The sequence below is a fragment of the Colletotrichum jinshuiense genome, chromosome 11 (genome assembly GCF_051148585.1).
Source record: "Colletotrichum jinshuiense chromosome 11, complete sequence".
Taxonomy (NCBI): domain Eukaryota; kingdom Fungi; phylum Ascomycota; class Sordariomycetes; order Glomerellales; family Glomerellaceae; genus Colletotrichum; species Colletotrichum jinshuiense.
This window is the reverse complement of record NC_139304.1, coordinates 656,260-674,924: the sequence shown is the minus strand read 5'-3', so window position 1 is coordinate 674,924 and position 18,665 is coordinate 656,260. Positions and strand designations below refer to the sequence as shown.

The 18,665-nt window shown below is 37.8% G+C and overlaps 2 protein-coding genes across 2 annotated transcripts; one reads left to right on the top strand and one right to left on the bottom strand.

The window, feature by feature from the left end:
* Window positions 1-5,303: 5,303 nt before the first annotated feature.
* On the bottom strand, window positions 5,304-6,564 carry EsH8_XI_000119 (zinc-binding alcohol dehydrogenase family protein; the record flags this gene model as incomplete). Its single annotated transcript, XM_083274027.1, has 4 exons — window positions 5,304-5,978; window positions 6,061-6,218; window positions 6,280-6,367; window positions 6,457-6,564. 4 exons carry the CDS (start codon window positions 6,562-6,564, stop codon window positions 5,304-5,306), a joined length of 1,029 nt encoding a protein of 342 aa, XP_083120363.1.
* Window positions 6,565-8,194: 1,630 nt separating this feature from the next.
* On the top strand, window positions 8,195-8,797 carry EsH8_XI_000118 (uncharacterized protein; the record flags this gene model as incomplete). Its single annotated transcript, XM_083274026.1, has 2 exons — window positions 8,195-8,287; window positions 8,333-8,797. The coding sequence occupies 2 exons, from the start codon at window positions 8,195-8,197 to the stop codon at window positions 8,795-8,797; spliced, it is 558 nt and encodes a 185-aa protein (XP_083120362.1).
* Between the last annotated feature and the right edge of the window lie 9,868 nt (window positions 8,798-18,665).

The window sequence follows — 18,665 nt, the reverse complement described above, 5'->3', positions numbered from 1 at the left end:
TTCTATAATACATTATAACATCTAGAAGTAATAAGTCTAATTTATAGCTAGCCCTTTAAGCTATTAGGATTAACCTAGAGCTTAGTATATAGGCTGCAGCTATAATCTACTTAGTTAGTTACGTAATATTAAGTTGATAATTAAAAGGCTTTACATCTTAAAGCAACAGGATGCTAAACTTACGAAATTTAACGTTTCTAGAAGAGTAGACTTTAGTTAATTATATTCTTAACCTAGACGCCTAATCTTTTCCTTCTTAAATTACTAGTGTTAAAGATATAGCTAATAGACTACTTACTAACTGTAATACGCCTCTAGTTAGGAAGTATTAGGCTTTAAACTTCGTTAAATAATAACTATAGTTATAAATGCGTTTTTTTTATAAATACAACTATAAAAAAGCCTAATGTAAAGACCTAAAGGCTATCTATAGCTAGATCTTATTAGTTTAAAATATAATTATAAAGTATAGTATCTATAATAAAGATATCTATAACTTTAATAAGACTAGCTTTATAATAGGTATTATTACAACTAGTATAGTTGTTATAAATACTAAAAGGCGTTTAAATATAAGAATAGCTTAGCTTAGTAATTAAAAATAGGTTATAGTTATTTAAGTAATTAGCTTATAAGGCTATAGCCTTCTGCTTTACATTATTATTATAGGCTAATATTATCTCTTAAGCTGGTATATAGAAATATCTCTTCTACCTAACTAGATTATTATAATATCTAAAAATAGATAGATAATAAATAAGAAAGGCTTAGACTAGGTTAAGTACTTTAAGCGTTATATAAAGTTATACTTAAGAGGTAAGTATTATCTTCTTATTATTAATAGGTATAAAAGTTACTAGTCTATAGACTTTAAGATATACTATAAAATAAATAATATTATTACGCTTTATATACTACTTTATTTATTTTATCTACCTTAGCTGCTAGACGTTAGGTGCTTTAAGCTGCTAAAGATAGTATATAGGTAATAAATTAAGGATAAGATGTAGTAGGGTGTAACCTATATTATAAAAGAGGACTTCTTTTCTACCTATTATAAAGCGTTTAGCTAGGTGATAACTAAAAAAAACATCTAAAGGGGTTTTAAAGAAGCTAGAATAGTTCCTCTAAGTATAAAAAGCGTTCTATTAAAGCTAGATATCTAACTATATACTCTAACGACTTCTAGATTACTCCTTAAGACACCTCTACCTTAGGTTTTAATAACCCTAAAGAACCTAACGGAAGTAAGCTCTTAGTCTAATTTTATTAAGAGTTAGATCTTTTATTATTAAAGCAGCTCCCTAACGTCTATTTATAAGGCTGTTAAACGACTTTCTAAAGGGATAAGAGGAATTATATACTAAATAGCCCTACTTAGGTTTAAGGTTTAGATCCTAAGAGATAAAAACAACTAACTTAGCTAACAGTAGAGGACTAAGAAAACACACATATAATATAAAGGGAGTCTTACTATAGCTAATATAGGAGATATATAGTTATAAAAGGACGTAATAGTATAGGTTTAAGAGAAAACACGTTATACTAATAGGTGTAAACTAAAGGCTGAAACAGGTTAGCAATAGTATAGCGTCTATAGTAACTTAGGATATAACATACAAACGTACTAGTTTCTTAAAGAGATATCTAAAGATAAGGATTCTAAGGAGTTTAAATTAAATTAATATTGTTAATGTTGATATTAAAGGCAGTTTATCTCGTCGGCGTAGTTTTATATCTTACTTGCTTATCTATCTTACTTACTTGTAATTTACGTTATTAATTAATCTATTAATAAGCTGAATTATATATTTATAAACAGCTATAGTAGGCTAGTAGTAAAAGAGGACGCCAGCTAGTTATATAAAGCCTTACCACCCGTCTAACATACTAGAGGTAGTATAAAAGGGCGGCGTTATATAGTAAAGGCGGCTAGCTAACAACAAACTATAAAGGTATAACGTAAAGGCGGCTGTAAGCAGGCGGCAGCTATAAAATAAGGAAAGGTATAACAGCTAGCTAGCTATACTATAAGGGGAGGATCTAGGTAAATAAAGACTAGTAGTAATATATAGTAAAGATACCCTACTACTAGAAAAAAAGCGTAAACAGCTACAACTTAAAGAAGGAGGATACTAACTACACTATATTTAATAGTATATACTATTACTATAAGGGCCGCCTAGTTATACCTAGCTACAAGAAGGAGTACTTTATTATTACTAATAAAGATAGCTTTATAGAGGCGTTATAAAACGCCTTATAGTATTTTAGTAATAATATTAATATTAGTAAGATACTTTATATTAAAGAAGAGACCTTAGTTAATAAAGAGTAAGGTATAGCTAGTATATCTACTAACTTTAGTATTATTAGGTTTACTATAGGCCTAACGGGGTGGGGTAATAGGGTTAAAATTAGATGCTAGAGGAGGAGGTGCTAGCTAATAAATCTCTAGACTATTAAGAGCGGTAGACTACAGCCGCCGCTATTTTAGGTAATAAGGCGGGTGTAATATAGCAACATTAAGAGCATCAGCCTTAGTAGTAGTAGGAGTAATAATAATATAGATAATAAAGACTAGTATAAAGATAAAAGCAGTAATAATAACAACTAGAATAATAAGAACTATAAGATAGTAATAGGGAGTAGAATACTAGCTATATATAGTAAAGGCGTAAAGGCTAAAGGTAGCAGCAAGGCGGTGTAGCTATCTTTAATAATTACAACTATAGCTACTACTACTACTAGTACTACTAGTACTACTAGTAGTAGCGTTATAGTAATAAAGCCCTACTATAACGATATTACTATACTAAAGGGCGCCGTTAATAATATAAACAGCATTATTATCGCCTTTAATAAAGGTAAGCTTAAGGGCGCCTTTATAGTTAAAGGCTTTATTGCTATTAGGTACTACTATAAGGCTATTAGTAGTATAATAATATACTTTTTAGACGCCTTGGAGAAGGAGGCTACTAAAAGCGTTGCCTTTAACTTCTTTAACCTAGATAACTTTATAGCTAGTAGGTAGCAGGCGTTATAGAAGCAGGCGTTAACGCTAGTAGCAGTAGTAGTAGCTGCTAAAAAGGTGTTAGTAATATATAAGTATAAGGTAGATAATAGTAAGAATAGTAAGCTTAAGGGCTTACTACCGCCTAAAATACACCTTTATAACGTATAAAACAATAGAGATACTATATAGGCGTTAATATAAAAGGTCTATATACTACAGCTAAGCAGCCAGCTAGCAGCTATAGGCAGCAGCAACCTTAATATACCTCTCTAAGTAGGCTTAGTTAGCTATAGTAATAATAATAGCAACCTCTACCTCTAGGTATTATACTAGAACAGCAAGGTGGTAGTAGCGCCTAAAGTATTTATATAAGCCGTTAAGCGCTTCGTTAGGCTTCACCTAAACGTTAAGGAGGCCTATAACTACCTGTCGATTTTCTTCCTTAAGATAATATTATATAGTAAGTATTTTCCTATCTTTATAGAGGCTACAGCCTTTTATACGTCTAGCCCTTCTATATTAACAGTAAGACTCTTTACGCTACTATAACTATAAGTATAGCAGCTAGTAGAACAGGATACTATAGCAGTAGGAGGCGTTACACTAGTATCTACTTAGCATCTTAATACTACTAGTATAGCTATAACGCTAAAGCTTACTACTACTACTACTACTACTAATATTAATACTAACACTAATACTAATAAAAATAAGACTAGTAGTAGTAGTAATACTAATAGTAGTAGTAAGGCTGATGCTGTTAATAATACTACTACTAGAAAGGGCGATAGAATAGCGGTGTTAATAGCATCCCTATTAGATAGCGTAGTTACTAATACTACTAGAGCTAAGGCGGCTAAGTTTTAAAAGGAGGTAGCAGCTAATAGTAAGGTTTAAAGTAAGATCATATAGGTAATAGCGGTATTAATACTAATAACCTCTTACAGCAGCATTAAATACTAGTTATATATAACATAAGACGATATCTATAGGAAGGTAGAGGATATTAACAACAAGCTGTTAACAGGCTACCTAGGTATTAATATTACCAACCTATTGCTAGTAGATAATAAGATCTAGATTAAAAAAGAAGACAACTAGAATAATATATAGGAGGATATAGATATTAAGTAGCTTAGCTGCCTAGCAGTTAGTAACGTTCTAATATTATTTATAGTATAACGTCTGTTAGCTATAGATTAATAGATTAAAATAGATTAAAGCTTAACGCCTTTTATTATAAGACTACCCCCTTATTACTTTTATACTAACTATAGTTAGTTGGCGCCTTATCTAGATAGTTATAAATTAGAGATAAAGATAAAGATAAAGATGTAGAGGTTAACCTTTTATAGTTATAAGGTGGAGATAGAAATAAAGATAGAGATAGAGATAGAGATAGAGATAGAGGATAGAGATAGGGATAGAGGTAGGGATGTAGGGGTAGAGATGCTAAAGTTAACCCTTTACAGTTATAAGATGGGGATGGTAATAGGGTTAGAGAGGTTAACGCTTTACAGTTATAAGATAGGGATAAGGATGGAAATAGAGATAAAGAGGTTGACGCTTTACGGTTATAAGATAGAGATAAAGGTGGAGATAGGGAGGTTAACGCTTTACAGCTATAAGATGTAGATAGAGATAGAGATAGATAGGTTAACCCTTTATAGTTATAAGATAGAGATAGAGAGGTTAACGCTTTATAGTTATGGGATGGAGAGATGGGGCACTAATGGCTTTTACGGCCGTGAAGGACTGCTCCTTACCGGTCGCCGTCGCGGGCGCGCGTCAGCCCCCCTTCACGGTCGTGGGACGGGAAAAGTGGAGCCGGGCGCGCGGGTGGGGCGGGGCGCGCCGGCTCCCGTCTCATCATCAAGGATTTAAGGAGAAGGCCTACCAACTGGCTGCTGCTAAGCAGGAAATTAAGCTGCTATGAGCATAAGTTGACAGTTTAAGGTAGAGGAAACAGAAGGCTGTTAAAATAGACCCCAACATGAAGTTCGCCAACATCTAGGATATCCGACGGTCTTAAATAGAATCTAGTGAAGTTGTAGATACGGCAGCTGAATCTAGCGACTCCGATTACCCTAGTGAAGCTGACGACTATATTATAGTTGGTGGTGGGTAGAATAGGTAGATAATTGAAGTTGATGGGTTGTGTGGCAACGTCTGTTAAATTAGGGTGCCAGCATGTGGGGGTGCCGGGAAGTAGGTGCCTAACGTTATTTATAGAAAAGCATTTAAGAAGTCAATAAAATGTATTTAACCCTAATGTAATGTAAAGTAACTAAAGGCTAGGTGTAATTGCAAGTCTTTGACCGCTTACTTTTCCCTCCTTTAATAGATTCCATGCCTCTTGCACCTTGTCTAGGCCCCCTAGAATTTGAATTGGTATATGCTGCAGCCGCCTAGATGCAAGCTCGCTTTCCAAGAACTCCCACCACACCCACTCAGTAAACTCCCGTTTCTTTGGGTCAAGGTAGGGCTCCATAAAGGCTGCAAAGGTTCCATTCACTCCTGGCGGCAACTTTACACCCGCTCGCAAACCCATAGTTGACAGAAAGGTGCCCCCTCCATGCGCAGCCAAGACAGCCCCCAACACATGCTGATCAGGGGCTGCGTCAGCAGCCGCCAAGACGGCTTCAAAAGGTCCAAGGTCTATAAGCTCTTGCTTCACAGTTGGTGATTTCCTGTCAACAAAGTGCGCAGAACCGCAGGACTTTACAAGTTGAGCATTCTGAGAAGACGCAACGCCAACCACAGTGTAGCCTGCTTGTGCAGCCATCTGGCTAGCGTAGGCACCAAAAGAAGAAGAAGCACCCCAGATGAGAACCTTCTTGTTCTTGTTCTGGGGATTGGGATGGTCAGATGGCTTGTCAAGGTGCAGGTGTAGGATGAGTGCACTGGCAGGGTAGCACAGGCTGGACACTGAAACTGCAGTCTCAAAAGAGGATATTCCAATCTACAAGGACATGTTAACAGACAATTGGTTTCAGCTGTTAATCTCATTGCAATGAGACAAGGTGTAGAAATCGTCCACTTACCTTTGCTGTCATCTCTTGTTTGGTGAGCGCGTACTTCTGGTAAGCTCCAAATCGAGCATCATTGCGGAGACTTCCACAGCTGTTGGTGACAACGCGGTCGCCCGACTTGAAGCGGCTAACCTCTGTTCCGACCTTGACGATCGTGCCAGAAAAAGACACTACATAATTAGCTTTGCACCTGTAGCATGTGGCGGAGGCCACCTTGCTGGAATTACTTACATCCAATGACAGTGGGGTAATTCAGCTTATACGGGAGCGTTCCCTCTTGGATCTTATATTCTGCTGGCTGCGCAGCAACCACTTGGACCTAAAATCACCACATCAGTTATCAAAGACCCTGCGCTGAGAAGTAAATGCAAGCACAAAGAGACCGGCTGCCTCATTCACTTTCCTTACCTCAATAAGCAGCTCCCCTGGGCCAGGGTCTGGAATGTTGGCAGGACCAATTTCGACCTGTTTTCCTACGCCCGGCAGCCATGCCGCTATGTTTTGATGAGTCGCCATTGAGATGTTGGTGTAAGTGGTTAGAGACTGATGTAAGTGGTTAGAGACTGCTGGCGTTACAATGCGTGAGGCGGCACAGCCTTTATATAACTAACCTATCTGAAGATGTAGCTAGGAACAATTCGTATACATGCTTACCTGCGCCTCCAGTGCTCCTGCACTAGCTTTGTAATACTGCTTGCTTTGTAATACTACTTGCTTTATAATACTGCTTGCTTAGTAACTGCAAGAAGATGCGTTACTGTGACGTTGGTGTCAAGAGACAGCTTCGCTAATGCTGGTGATTATTGTACATTATTAGGGGAAAGGGCTAAAGATGTGGCGCCCGGCAATCACACAGGGTCTTCTAACCCACAATCATTACAAATACAGCGGAATGTATAGTAATCAAGGCATAGCAGGGTTCTATGGCATCAGGGGACAGCCTGGCCAAAGCTGGTGATTAGTGTGCATGCATCCTTAAGGAAACGGGCTAAAGATGTGGCGTCCCGCTATCACACAGGGCCTTTTAGCCCACAATTATTACAATGCAGTGGGGCCGCTTCAGGTGGCTTGAGTCGTTGGACCGGCTTGAAGTCCCCTCCTGGGGCATCAGGCGAGTCCGGGTCGGGGCTGTGGTCGTCGTTGCAGTTTATGTGTAGCTAATGCGTGCTAACTCGGTAAGAAAACCGTGGGATAGTTTGCGGTAAGTTTGCGTCGAGTTTCATGTTGTGTCTGTCTCCACGGCGGAGAACACTTAGTGCGGAGGTAGGGCCTTTTTCTTCCGGGGAACGAGCTTTCTTTGCCATGTTGGCGGGAAAACGGGTTTTTTGCAGGCACCCGTTTTCCTTGTTTCCTCTGAACAACCTGCTACTTCCTAGCATGCAACCCGTTTGCTATCAGGCAAGCTATTTCCTAGCTTCGCAAACTGTTTTCTAGCATGGCTTGTTGCTCCATGCGCGAGCACTGAATTCGAAGGCAACGCCTTGCAACCAGCTCAAAAAGTAACTTTGTTCTCCTGTTCCGCCCATCCTTTTCATTCCTTTCCAAATATCAGCTTGCTGATATAAAGTGCATGCACCTCAATAAGCAATGCATCTCCCCAAAATCCAATTACATCACATAAGAAGCTGAGTTAAGCGGTGTACATTCACCGTGGTGGTTAGTAGGTAGTGAATTTGATGCATAGCACCCCCACAGTCTCCTGGTGCCAGCCTTATCTAAGCTCAGATTAGCTTAGTTTAGGCCCCTTGGTAAGTGCTTGCTTTCACCTGCTACCAGGCCGGCAACCACGCCATCCAAAGTCTTCATCTTCCTTCCTTCTCCAGAACAAAGTCCGGTAGGTCCTTTATTCGACCATGGAAGAAAACCAGCAATAAACCTGCCAAAAACACAATCTTAGGGTTCCACCAGCAACAAAGACTGTCGCCCACTCTTCACCAGACAGTAAGTGAGGGGACTAAAAGAAAAGAATATCACTTTGTAAGACTGCTTGTTCTGTGAGTTCGAGCAAAGGCCATTTCTTTCAGTTGCACGCATTCATTGACCATCTCGACATGTGCTTACCTGACCTTATAGCCTGCAGTCTCTAGGTCCCGACCTCAGTTATCCACCAGACGCAGACGCAAACGCAAACGCACGCAGACGGACCATGCCTCCAGATGAAGCACAGGATGCTGGCTTTGAGATCGCCCTTGCCTTGGCGCGTTGTGTTGTTCAGGGTCGACACGGCTCTTCAACCTGTGTGTGCGGCTCTGGTCAAAGAGACGCAGGCGAGGACGACGACTAGAACAAGAACCTTCTCTACTTAAAGCCCTCTTCCTACCAATCTCTTCTTGTGCGCTTGCAGAGTGAGCCATGCTTTGGCCTCAACCTCGACCTCGGCGACGCCGACTCCAACTTCAACTCGGAACCCGAGTACCATGCTGACACCGATCCCGAGTCACTCCTTAACAAACTCCAGATCGAATACGACCCTATCGATGGCCTGCTGAGCTTCAAAATGCCTAAGTCGCGGATCCACTCCGCCTTTGCTGCCCAGGTCTCCTACAGAATCACTGCCGCCACTTGCTCTTTTCTTCCGGGCTTCCAGACCCTCGGAACACCCAACATCACTCTCACGCCCGGGCGGCAGCAGCAGCACAAACATAAGATTAGAGGCAACAGGTATCCCGACATTTCCTGGTTTAGCCTCTGTCTCGAAATAAATCCGCCTGTCGACGCTGAAGTCGCCTATCCCATTGAGTGCCAGTAGGCCCCATTTTTGCCAAGGGCGGGGTAGAGCCAATAAGGGTGTAGACAGCCAGTGAGTTAACCAATAGATATCTAATACCTCTATTACCTATAGATTTTGGGTATGCCAGAGGTACCAGCAATCTCTGTTGATACAAAGAGCTACATCACAATCTAAGCAGCCCTTTCGCGTCTTCCGCCGCAGCGGCTGTGTGAGGTTATTCCCAGATATCTCGCCTAGCGCCTTACGTGACCTTATTGCCCTTGTATTACTACAATAGACGCAAGGTGAATTAACCTTTCTAGATCCCTTCTGGTGGTCTTGCCAAGGAATAGAGCTATTCCTTTTATCTGTAGCCCGCTGCGGCCGCATCCTATTCCTACTATCTGCTGATTGCTGATACTGTTGAATAAGTGTAGCTGCAAGCAACTGCCGCCACTTATACTGGGTTTTCACCTTCTTCCACGTAGGGTTGCCCCAAAGCTGCAACAAGAAGGTATTCACAACTACTACCTCTAGTAGGAAATTCCAGGCAATTGCCTGCCAACCTCCTCGACGAATAGGGCGGCCGTATTAATAATAGGACCTCATCTGGTCCCCTACATCAACACCGTTCATTCTGTAGTTGTATACATCAATTGCTCTAGGTATTAGAAGGTCCTTCTGGACGTCTGGACTAAAGACCTGCCGGGCAGCCCGCTTTGCAGCAGAGTCCCCAGCTGGCCGGCGGCGGGCGCATACAACCTCTTCACCACTCTGGAAGACAGTTGTAAGGAAGAGCATAAGAGCGTTATCCTTCCATGTGAATTAGTTAACCTATAGTATAGTTAGTAGGTAGGTAGGTAGGTAGGTAGGTAGGTAGGTAGGTAAGTAGGTAAGTAGGTAAGTAGGTAAGTAGGTAAGTAGGTAAGTAGGTAAGTAGGTAAGTAGGTAGAGGTGTAATACCTGCCCGTCTGATGTAGGGATATAGTGTATCTCGCCCCATGGAATTCCCCGCCCTTTAGTCTCTTTCTCAGCAACTAGGATCTCATCTATACCACTATCCTTCCGGCAGGTCCCAGAAGCTCCAACCTGCTGTATACGTAAGGCCCGAAATAGTCGTATAGAAGCAAACAGGTTGTCTAGAAAGATGTGGTAGATTGCAGCTGGTAATAAGGCAATAAGTGTAGTAACTACCTGCTGTGTTGGTGTTAATACAGCTAGCTGGGCTGGCTGTGCTGGCTGTGCTGGCTGTGCTGGCTGTGCCTGGGCAACCAACCCGTATAAGCCCTTTCCATATACGTGCCACAACCACCGTAGACAGTAGCCTGCTTGGGCCAGCATCTAGATCTTATACCCAGTTGGAATAGGCTTTGTTGGAATCGTTGTTGTCTCAAGAGATCGGCCGGTAAATCGAACCATAGCTTCGTCAACTGTAAGGTCAGACCTAGGTATATAGAAGGAATCTCTAGTCTCTTGGATGTAGGCAGACCACTCGTTAACCTTCCGGTATACATCTGGCATTGGGTCTTGGGCCTGGCCCTGTCTCTGTCTTCGTCCTCGCCTACTTGACTGTGTAGTTGACTGTGTAGTTGACTGCGTAGTTGACTGCGTAGTTGACTGTGTGGTTGACTGTGTAGTTGACTGCCTACTAGACTGCCTAGTGGTTGACTGCCTAGTGGTTGACTGGCTGGGTTGGAACTCAGTAGTGTTGAATATCCGCAGCCGCCGGAATAGTAGCTGGAAACGATTCCTAGGCATAGCCCGGGTAAATAGATAGATAGGGTCTTCTTTCTGTAGCTGTTGAGATGACTAGTAGCCTGCTACAGTAGATTCACTATAGATCCCTATATAAAGTAGGATTCCTATAAAGAGGTAGATTTCCTCTACAGACGTCTCCCTCCAACTATTTCATCTTGCCTCCTTAGATAATAGGCCCTCCTTTAATAAAGGTGCTGCATTCGTCCATTAGGCCTACCGCTCAACAAGGCTGTATGGGACGTACTGTAGGAATAGGTTAAGCTTGCTTGCTGGAAGCTGCTGTATCTGTTGCGGCCGGGCTGGTACATTAAAAGGTGTGAAAGAGCCTGGAGGTCCACAGTCAACAGTAGGAGGTTCGTAGGGCCGGACTGTTGCAGCGTCACAACGTTCCGGCGTACAGTCAGCAGTACAGGCAGCAGAAAGGTCTTCTGGAAGGACCTCTACTACTATACAGCTGCGTACAGAGGTAACAGAAGCATCAGAATCATCAGAATCACTAGAAGACATCGCAGCATTGGTTGAGATGGTAGGTTTAGTGGTGATGCCAGGTAAAAGAGCATAGGGGTAAATGACGGTATCGTTATGTATCCCTTTGAATGCGGGGTAATAATGGGGATAAAGTGGGTATTATCGGTCTTGGCAAAAATGGGGCCTACTGGCACTCAATGGGATACCCACCCGATCAAACTATCTAGACTGCAAATAAGGTGTAAGGGCTTCCTTAAAGGCACGTACGGCCTCAGCCAGGTCTGCACCGTCATTGCTGTCAAGATTCACAATCCCACCGCGCCGTCCAACTTGGAGGCCATCATGCACCACCTCAACCAGTGTTACGTTGGCGTCTAGGTCACGTACGACGGCACAGTGTCTAAAGCGATGGACTGGACTCCCTTTGACGCCGACCTCGATTTGTGTCTGTACACCTCGGACATGGTCCTGGACGTGGCAAACCTCCCTAATAATCAGGTTCGCCAGCCTTTACAAATGAGGTTCAAGCCGCCCCGCCCGTTCCTCTCCTCTCTACCCTCTGCTCTGCTACGCGGCATTACTACACTAAGTGGGACGAGGCTCGCTAACTTCCCGTTTTCCCAGTTTCAAAGATGGTTCCAGCCTCGACAAATTTGCCAACATCCGCAAGACTCTACGTCACGCCCCCAGCCGGAGAACGAGGCAGCGCCGAAACCCCCTCCACCCGGCCTTGCCCAAGCGAGCCTCGACAGCTTAATCGCCAAGTTATACCACAAATTCAAAAACCGTCTCTCTAGCCTAGAGAAAGTACTTAACGACTTTAACAGCATTTATACCTAGCACCAGGAGAACCACTACAGGAACAATATTCTCGCTTGGCTGCCAGCCTATCCCATTAAGTGCCAACTGACCTCATTTTTGCCAAGACCGATAATCTCCACTTTATCCCCATTATTACCCCGCATTCAAAGGGATACATGACGATACCGTCATTTACCCCTATGCTCTTTTACCTGGCATCACCACTAAATCCACCATCTTAACTAATGCTGCGATGTCTTCTAGTGATTCTGATGATTCTAATGCTTCTGTTACCTCTATACGCAGCTGTATAGTAGTAGAGGTCCTTCTAGAAGACCTTTCTGCTGCTTGTACTGCTGACTGTACGCCGGAACGTTGTAACGCTGCAACAGTCCGGCCCTATAAACCTCCTACTGTTGACTGTAGACCTCCAGGCTCTTTTATACCTTTCAATGTACCAGCCTAGGCTTAACAGATACAGCAGCTGCCAGCAAGCCAGCTTGACCTTTTCCTACAGTACATCCTATACAGCCTTGTTAAACGGTGGGTTAAGTAGACGAATACAGCGCCTTTATCTAAAGAGGGCCTACTGCCTAAAGAGGCAAGAGGAAATAAGTAGAGGGATACTACTATAGAGGAAATCTACCTCTTTATAGGAATCCTACTTTATATAGGGATCTATAGTGAATCTACTATAGCAGGCTACTAGTTATCTTAGCAGCTACAGAAAGAAGACCTTATTTATTTATTCACCCAGCTTATATCTAGAAATCGTTTCCAGCTACTATTCCAGCAGCTGTAGATATTTAATACTACTAAATTCCAACCCAGCCAGTTAACTACTAGGTAGTTAACTACTAGGTAGTCAACTACTAAGTAGTCTAGTAGGCAGTCAACTAGGTAGTCAACTAGATAGTCAACTAGATAGTTAACTATACAGTTAACTATATAGTTAACTATATAGTTAAGTAGGTTAAAATAAGGATAGAGATAGGGCTAGGCCTAAGACCTAATGCTAGATGTATACTAGAAGGTTAATAAGTAGTCTGCCTACATCTAAGAGACTAGAGATTCCTTCTATATACCTAGGTCTAACCTTATAGTTAACAAAGCTATAGTCCGATTTACAGGCTGATCTCTTAAGATAATAACGATTCTAATAAAGCCTATTCCAACTAGGTATAAGATCTAGATGCTAGCCTAAGCAGGCTACTATCTATAGTGGTTGTAGCATGTATATAGAAAGGGTCTATACAGGTTGGTTGTATAGGTATAGCTAGTACAGCTAGTACAGCCAGCCCAGCCAGCCTAGCTAGCTGTATTAATACCAACACAACGGGTGGTTACTATACTTATTACCTTATTACTAGCTGTAATCTACTACATCTTTCTAGACAACCTGTTTGCTTCTATACGACTATTTTAGGCCTTACGTATACAGCAGGTTGGAGCTTTTAGAACCTACCAGAAGGATAGTAGTATAGATGAGATCTTAGTTGTTAAGAAAGAGACTAAAGGACGGGGAATTCTATAGGGCGAGATACACTATATCCCTACATCAGACGGGTAGGTATTACACCTCTACCTACTTACCTACTTACCTACTTACCTACTTACCTACTTACCTACTTACCTACTTACCTACCTACTAACTATACTATAGGTTAACTAATTTATATAAAAGGATAACGCTTTTATACTCTTCCTTATAACTGTCTTCTAGAGTAGTAAAGAGGTTGTATACGCCTGCCGCCAGCTAGCTGGGGACTCTACTGTAAAGCGGGCTGCCTGATAGGTCTTTAGTCTAGACATCTAGAAGAACCTTCTAATACCTAAAGCAATTAATGTATATAACTATAGAATAAATAGTGTTAATATAAGGGACTAGATGAGGTCCTATTATTAATACAGCCGCCTTATTCGTTAAGGAGGTTGGCAGGCAATTACCTGGAATTTCCTACTAGAAGTAGTAGTTATAAATAGCTTCCTACTACAGCTTTAGGGCAACCCTATATAGAAGAAGGTAAAAACCTAGTATAAGTAGCGGAAGCTGCTTGCAGCTGTACTTATTTAATAGTTTAGACGGGTAGTAAAAAGTTAGAAGATTTTACAGCTATAACGGGCTATAGATAAAAGGGATGATTCTATTCCTTAGCAACACTATTAGAAGGGATTAAGAAAGGTCTGTTTGCCTTGCTCCTATTATAGTAATCTAAGGGTAGTACGATTACGTAAGGCGTTAGGTGAGATATCTAGAAATAACCTTATAGAGCTATAGCGGCAGAAGATACAAAAGGGCTGCTTAGATTATAATGTAGCTTTTTATATTAATAGAGATTGCTGGTACCTCTAGTACACCTAGAGTCTATAGGTAATATAGGTACTAGAGATCTATTAGTTAACTTAATAGTTCTATACGCCCTTATTAGCTCTACCCTGCCTTTAGTAAAAATAAGGTTAGTTAGCACTTAATAGGATATATAATAATTTATTAACGTTACTAGGAACAGCAGACTTAGGTCCTAACTGACAAGTTCTCTAGGGTTACTAACTACTACTTCTTTAAGTAGATATAAAAGCTAGTTGGCCTCTATAACTAGCCTACTGCTATAGATATATTAGAAGCAACAAGAGACTACTATATTAATAGCGAGGTAGGCTAGAGGGTATCTATAACCTATATATAGGCTCCTACTAACGTTAATAGAGTTTTATATATACTTAATAAGAATAACACCTTAACTAATAAGGATGGTGACGACATACTAAACTTAAGTAGAAAAATCAGCCTTTTTTACAGCCTCTTCCTAAAGTCTTACTTTTAACCCCTCTAGTTACTACTAGTAAATCCTAAAAGGGCTTACTTAAACTTAGTAACCTAACTAAAACCTATCAACCTACTAAAGGGCTATCTAATTATAATAGTAAGCAACTCTTTTAGTCTTAAGATATTAATAATTTATTTAAAGCCCTAATATTAGGTAATACTCCTCCTAAAAACAGTTAGAGGGAATAGGTATTTAGCTATCTTAATCTAAGATATAATTATAACGACTTTAATATCATCTTAAAAAGTATAAAAATAATACAACTAGTTAATAATATATCTCTTCTACTATTAAAACGGATATTAAGATAGATAACTTATTTATATATAAAAAGGTTCCTTATAAAAGAAAGAGACTAAAAACAAAATAGGGTGTAAAATATGTTTTTAAGATAAAAAAGGCTACTATAATAGACTTAAAGACGTTACTTATAGAATAACCTAACTCTTTTAAATCCTATAGTAACTATAATAGCTTCTATAGTATTAGTAATACCTATATTAGCTTTAAATATAATAAAGATAGTAGTCTAAAATAAGGTGATAAGTTTTTAAACTTTAGTTTCTACTTTTTTACTAATAACTTTATAATAAAGCTTAAGGTTGTTATAGGTGTCTTAATACTAAAACCTAAAAAAGCTATAAGTCTTAAGGTTATAAATAAAAGGAGTATAAACACTTAAAGGCTATAAGTTGTAACGTCTACCTATAGCTTAGAGTTAAACACTAAAGCAACCTATATAGGTAAAAGTCTAAATAGTAATAATAAAAATAGGTTAACTAATATAACTATTTCAACCTCTAATACTATTAAAATATAATCTAGTATTTCTATATTAGCTGCTAGTAAAATTCTAAACAATAAGGCTGTAAATAGCTGCTTTAAGCTACTTATCGACGTATTCCCGAACTTAGTTTAAGCCGCCTACAGCCTTATCGTTCTATAAGGCTTTATTTCTTTAATTATACTAAACAAGTTAACTAACGCTGTAGTTATACTTCTACTAGTTTATCTTTACTAGTTTAATTATTAGGTTCTTATAGTTCTTAATAAGAGTATAAAGCGTTTTAATATTTATAACTCTTTACTAAACGTAAAATACCTAAAGGAAAAAATAGATGTTACTAAAAGCTTTATTAACAGACTTTATAGTAGCAATAAGTTATCGTTATAGCGTCTACTAGCTTAGTATGTCGTTTAGCAGCTTAACGGAGTAGACTATAGAGTTATATTATTTATCTACGCTATCTACGTTCTCACCTAACAGCTGTTTCCTAACGTTATAGATACCTCTTTATAGAGAGACGTTTTCTAAGATATAATTCTTATACAACAAGATGAGGATGATACATAAAGGCAGAGTTAGAGATAGAAATATATAGGTTTTCTAGAAATCAACCTAATTAATATCTCCCTATAGATTAATTATATAAATATATAGTCTATAATACGTTTAAATAGAAACTAAGACGCCGCTTTAGCCTTACTAGTAATTATTAGGCGACTTTAGACCTTCTTATAGTAGCAGATATAAATCTCTTATTATTAGAAAAGGATAACAGTAAGGGTAATATAATAACCTTAATCCGTTTTAGTTACTAATTTTATACTATATAATAACTAATAGTAGGGTTAAATAGGGTGTATATAAGCTAGGTAATAATAGTAGGGCGGGCGGTATATATTATATTATAGATAATAAGGGTAAATAGGGGATGTAAGGGCTGGAGATTAGCTTCTATATCTAGAGTAATTACTAGAACTTTATATAAAGTAAAAATTAAAGCAGCTAAGTAGTTAGAAGCAGGCTGTATAGTAGTTTTTATACTTAGAATAATAGTTGTAATAGTAGGTAGTCTTTTCTCTCCTTTATTAGCAGCAAGCAGGTAGAGGTTGCTATTATTACTATATATAGCTGTATCTTAACTATACTTAACTACACCCTATATACTATAATATATAAGATTAAGCTATTTAAAAGATACTATAGAATTAAAGTTACCTCCTATAGATAATAATATCTACTACTACTAGCTAGGCTATCTCTATCTATTATATATAAATAGATTTAAAAATTAAAAAACCTAGTAGGTCTCTATATCCCTTTATCTTTATAATCTTATAGACTATATTATCCCGTTTTAATAAACTTAGGATTTAGAAAATCTATCTTAAAAAGGCTTAGTATAGTATATATTTAGTTTTAAAGTTTTTATCTTATTTAAGTTGTATTCTTTAACTAGTAATCTAAAAGTTATATATATTTCTAATTACACCCTACTTTAGGTTAATTAAGGTCTAAAGAGCTTTAAACAGCTAGAAACCTAATATCCTTTTATACTTTAATATAACCCCTTCCCACCTTAAAACTAATAGGCCTTAATCTAGCTATAGTTTTAAAATGCTTTTATACCTTAATAGTATTAAAAATAAGCCTACTATATAATATATACTTAAAGTTGTAGTCTAAAAAGTTAATAATTTAAGCTGTTAGGTTTTCTTTTTCTAATAGTAGCAAGCAAGAAACTTATTAAAGCTAGTTATAAAACGGTATAATACCCTCTAGTAGTATACTAAATATATTAGTAAGTACTAGTAATATATCTTTTTATAATTAGCTAATAGGGTTGTTTATATAGTAGATAGGAAAATAAGGTATTAAAGTAGTAGTCTTACTACTAATATATAGCAACTCTACTATTATAGCTGTAGACTTATTAATAAGTACCTACTATATTCTACTATTTAAGTCTAGCTAAATATTAAGTAATTAAGCTAATTTAATAATAAAGGTAAAGTATTTAATAGGGTTCTAGAAGCTGCTTTTAGTAGAACTAGTAATTTATCTAGAATAAATAACTATAGGCTTAAAAAAGGTAAAATACTAGTATAGTATTTAGTCTAGTATATACTTATAGACCTATTTACCCTTATAGTATCCTATTAGTAAGATAGATGCTATAAGAACTTAACCCTTTAGTATTTATAGTATATCTACCTTAGTAACTATACTAATAGATATAACTAGCTAAAAGCTAATAATAGTATATTAGTTATTATAGTTATTACTACTAACAGCTATATTATATATTAGGTCTAAAAGGTTATATATTACTTAAAACTATAATTTAAACGTAGTAATAGGATATATACTACTTATAGGCTATACGTTATATATAATATAAGTAATATAGCGTATTAGCTAGTTGTAGTTAGATTATTCTAGTTCTAGAAAAAGATATAAGGTATCTATCTTAAAGACGTTTAGCTTAAAGTAGCCGTTAAGAGAAAGTAAGATGCTATATTTTAATAAGGTATCCTTCTAGTATATATTAGTACCTAAGCTGCTAGGCCTATTAATATAGATAACTATCTTAACGTTAGGGTTTTCTATAAAAGCAGCTACTAAATATAAACTAAGACTTTTAGTAGCACCTATAATAGTAATAACTATATTATTAATATTTACTTTTAGCTGCTGTTGCTTTATATTAGAACTAATAAATAATAGTAATCTTAATTTCTATCCTATTATATAATTAAATATATATCTCTCTACTTTAGCCTCTTAAGTTGTAACATCTTATATTATAAGTTTTATTATAGCATCTTAATGCTTTTATAGTAAGTAAGCTAGTATAAGTAGTTGTTTACAGGTTAGACTACTAGCTAGCGTTATAATAACATGCTAGATATTATTTTTAAGGAGATATCTATTAGTTTAGTTAACGTAACTAAACCTAAAAGCCTATAAGTTACGTTTCTAATACTTAAAAGAGATAATAGTATATATCTAACTATTATTAAAAAGCTACTAGCCTTTAAGTAGGCTAAAGATTAGTTTAGAAAAGGGTATATACTTTATCTATATAAGTAGTATAAAGAATCTATTAGGTTGTAAAGCCTAGTGTATATTAGTAGCTAAAACAATAAGGTTGTATATAGTATAAATAGTATTATTATTAATAATAATATACTAGCCCTATAGGTTTTTTACTAACAGCTTCTTAATATTATAGACTATAAACCTTATTTAGAGATATTAATTACTA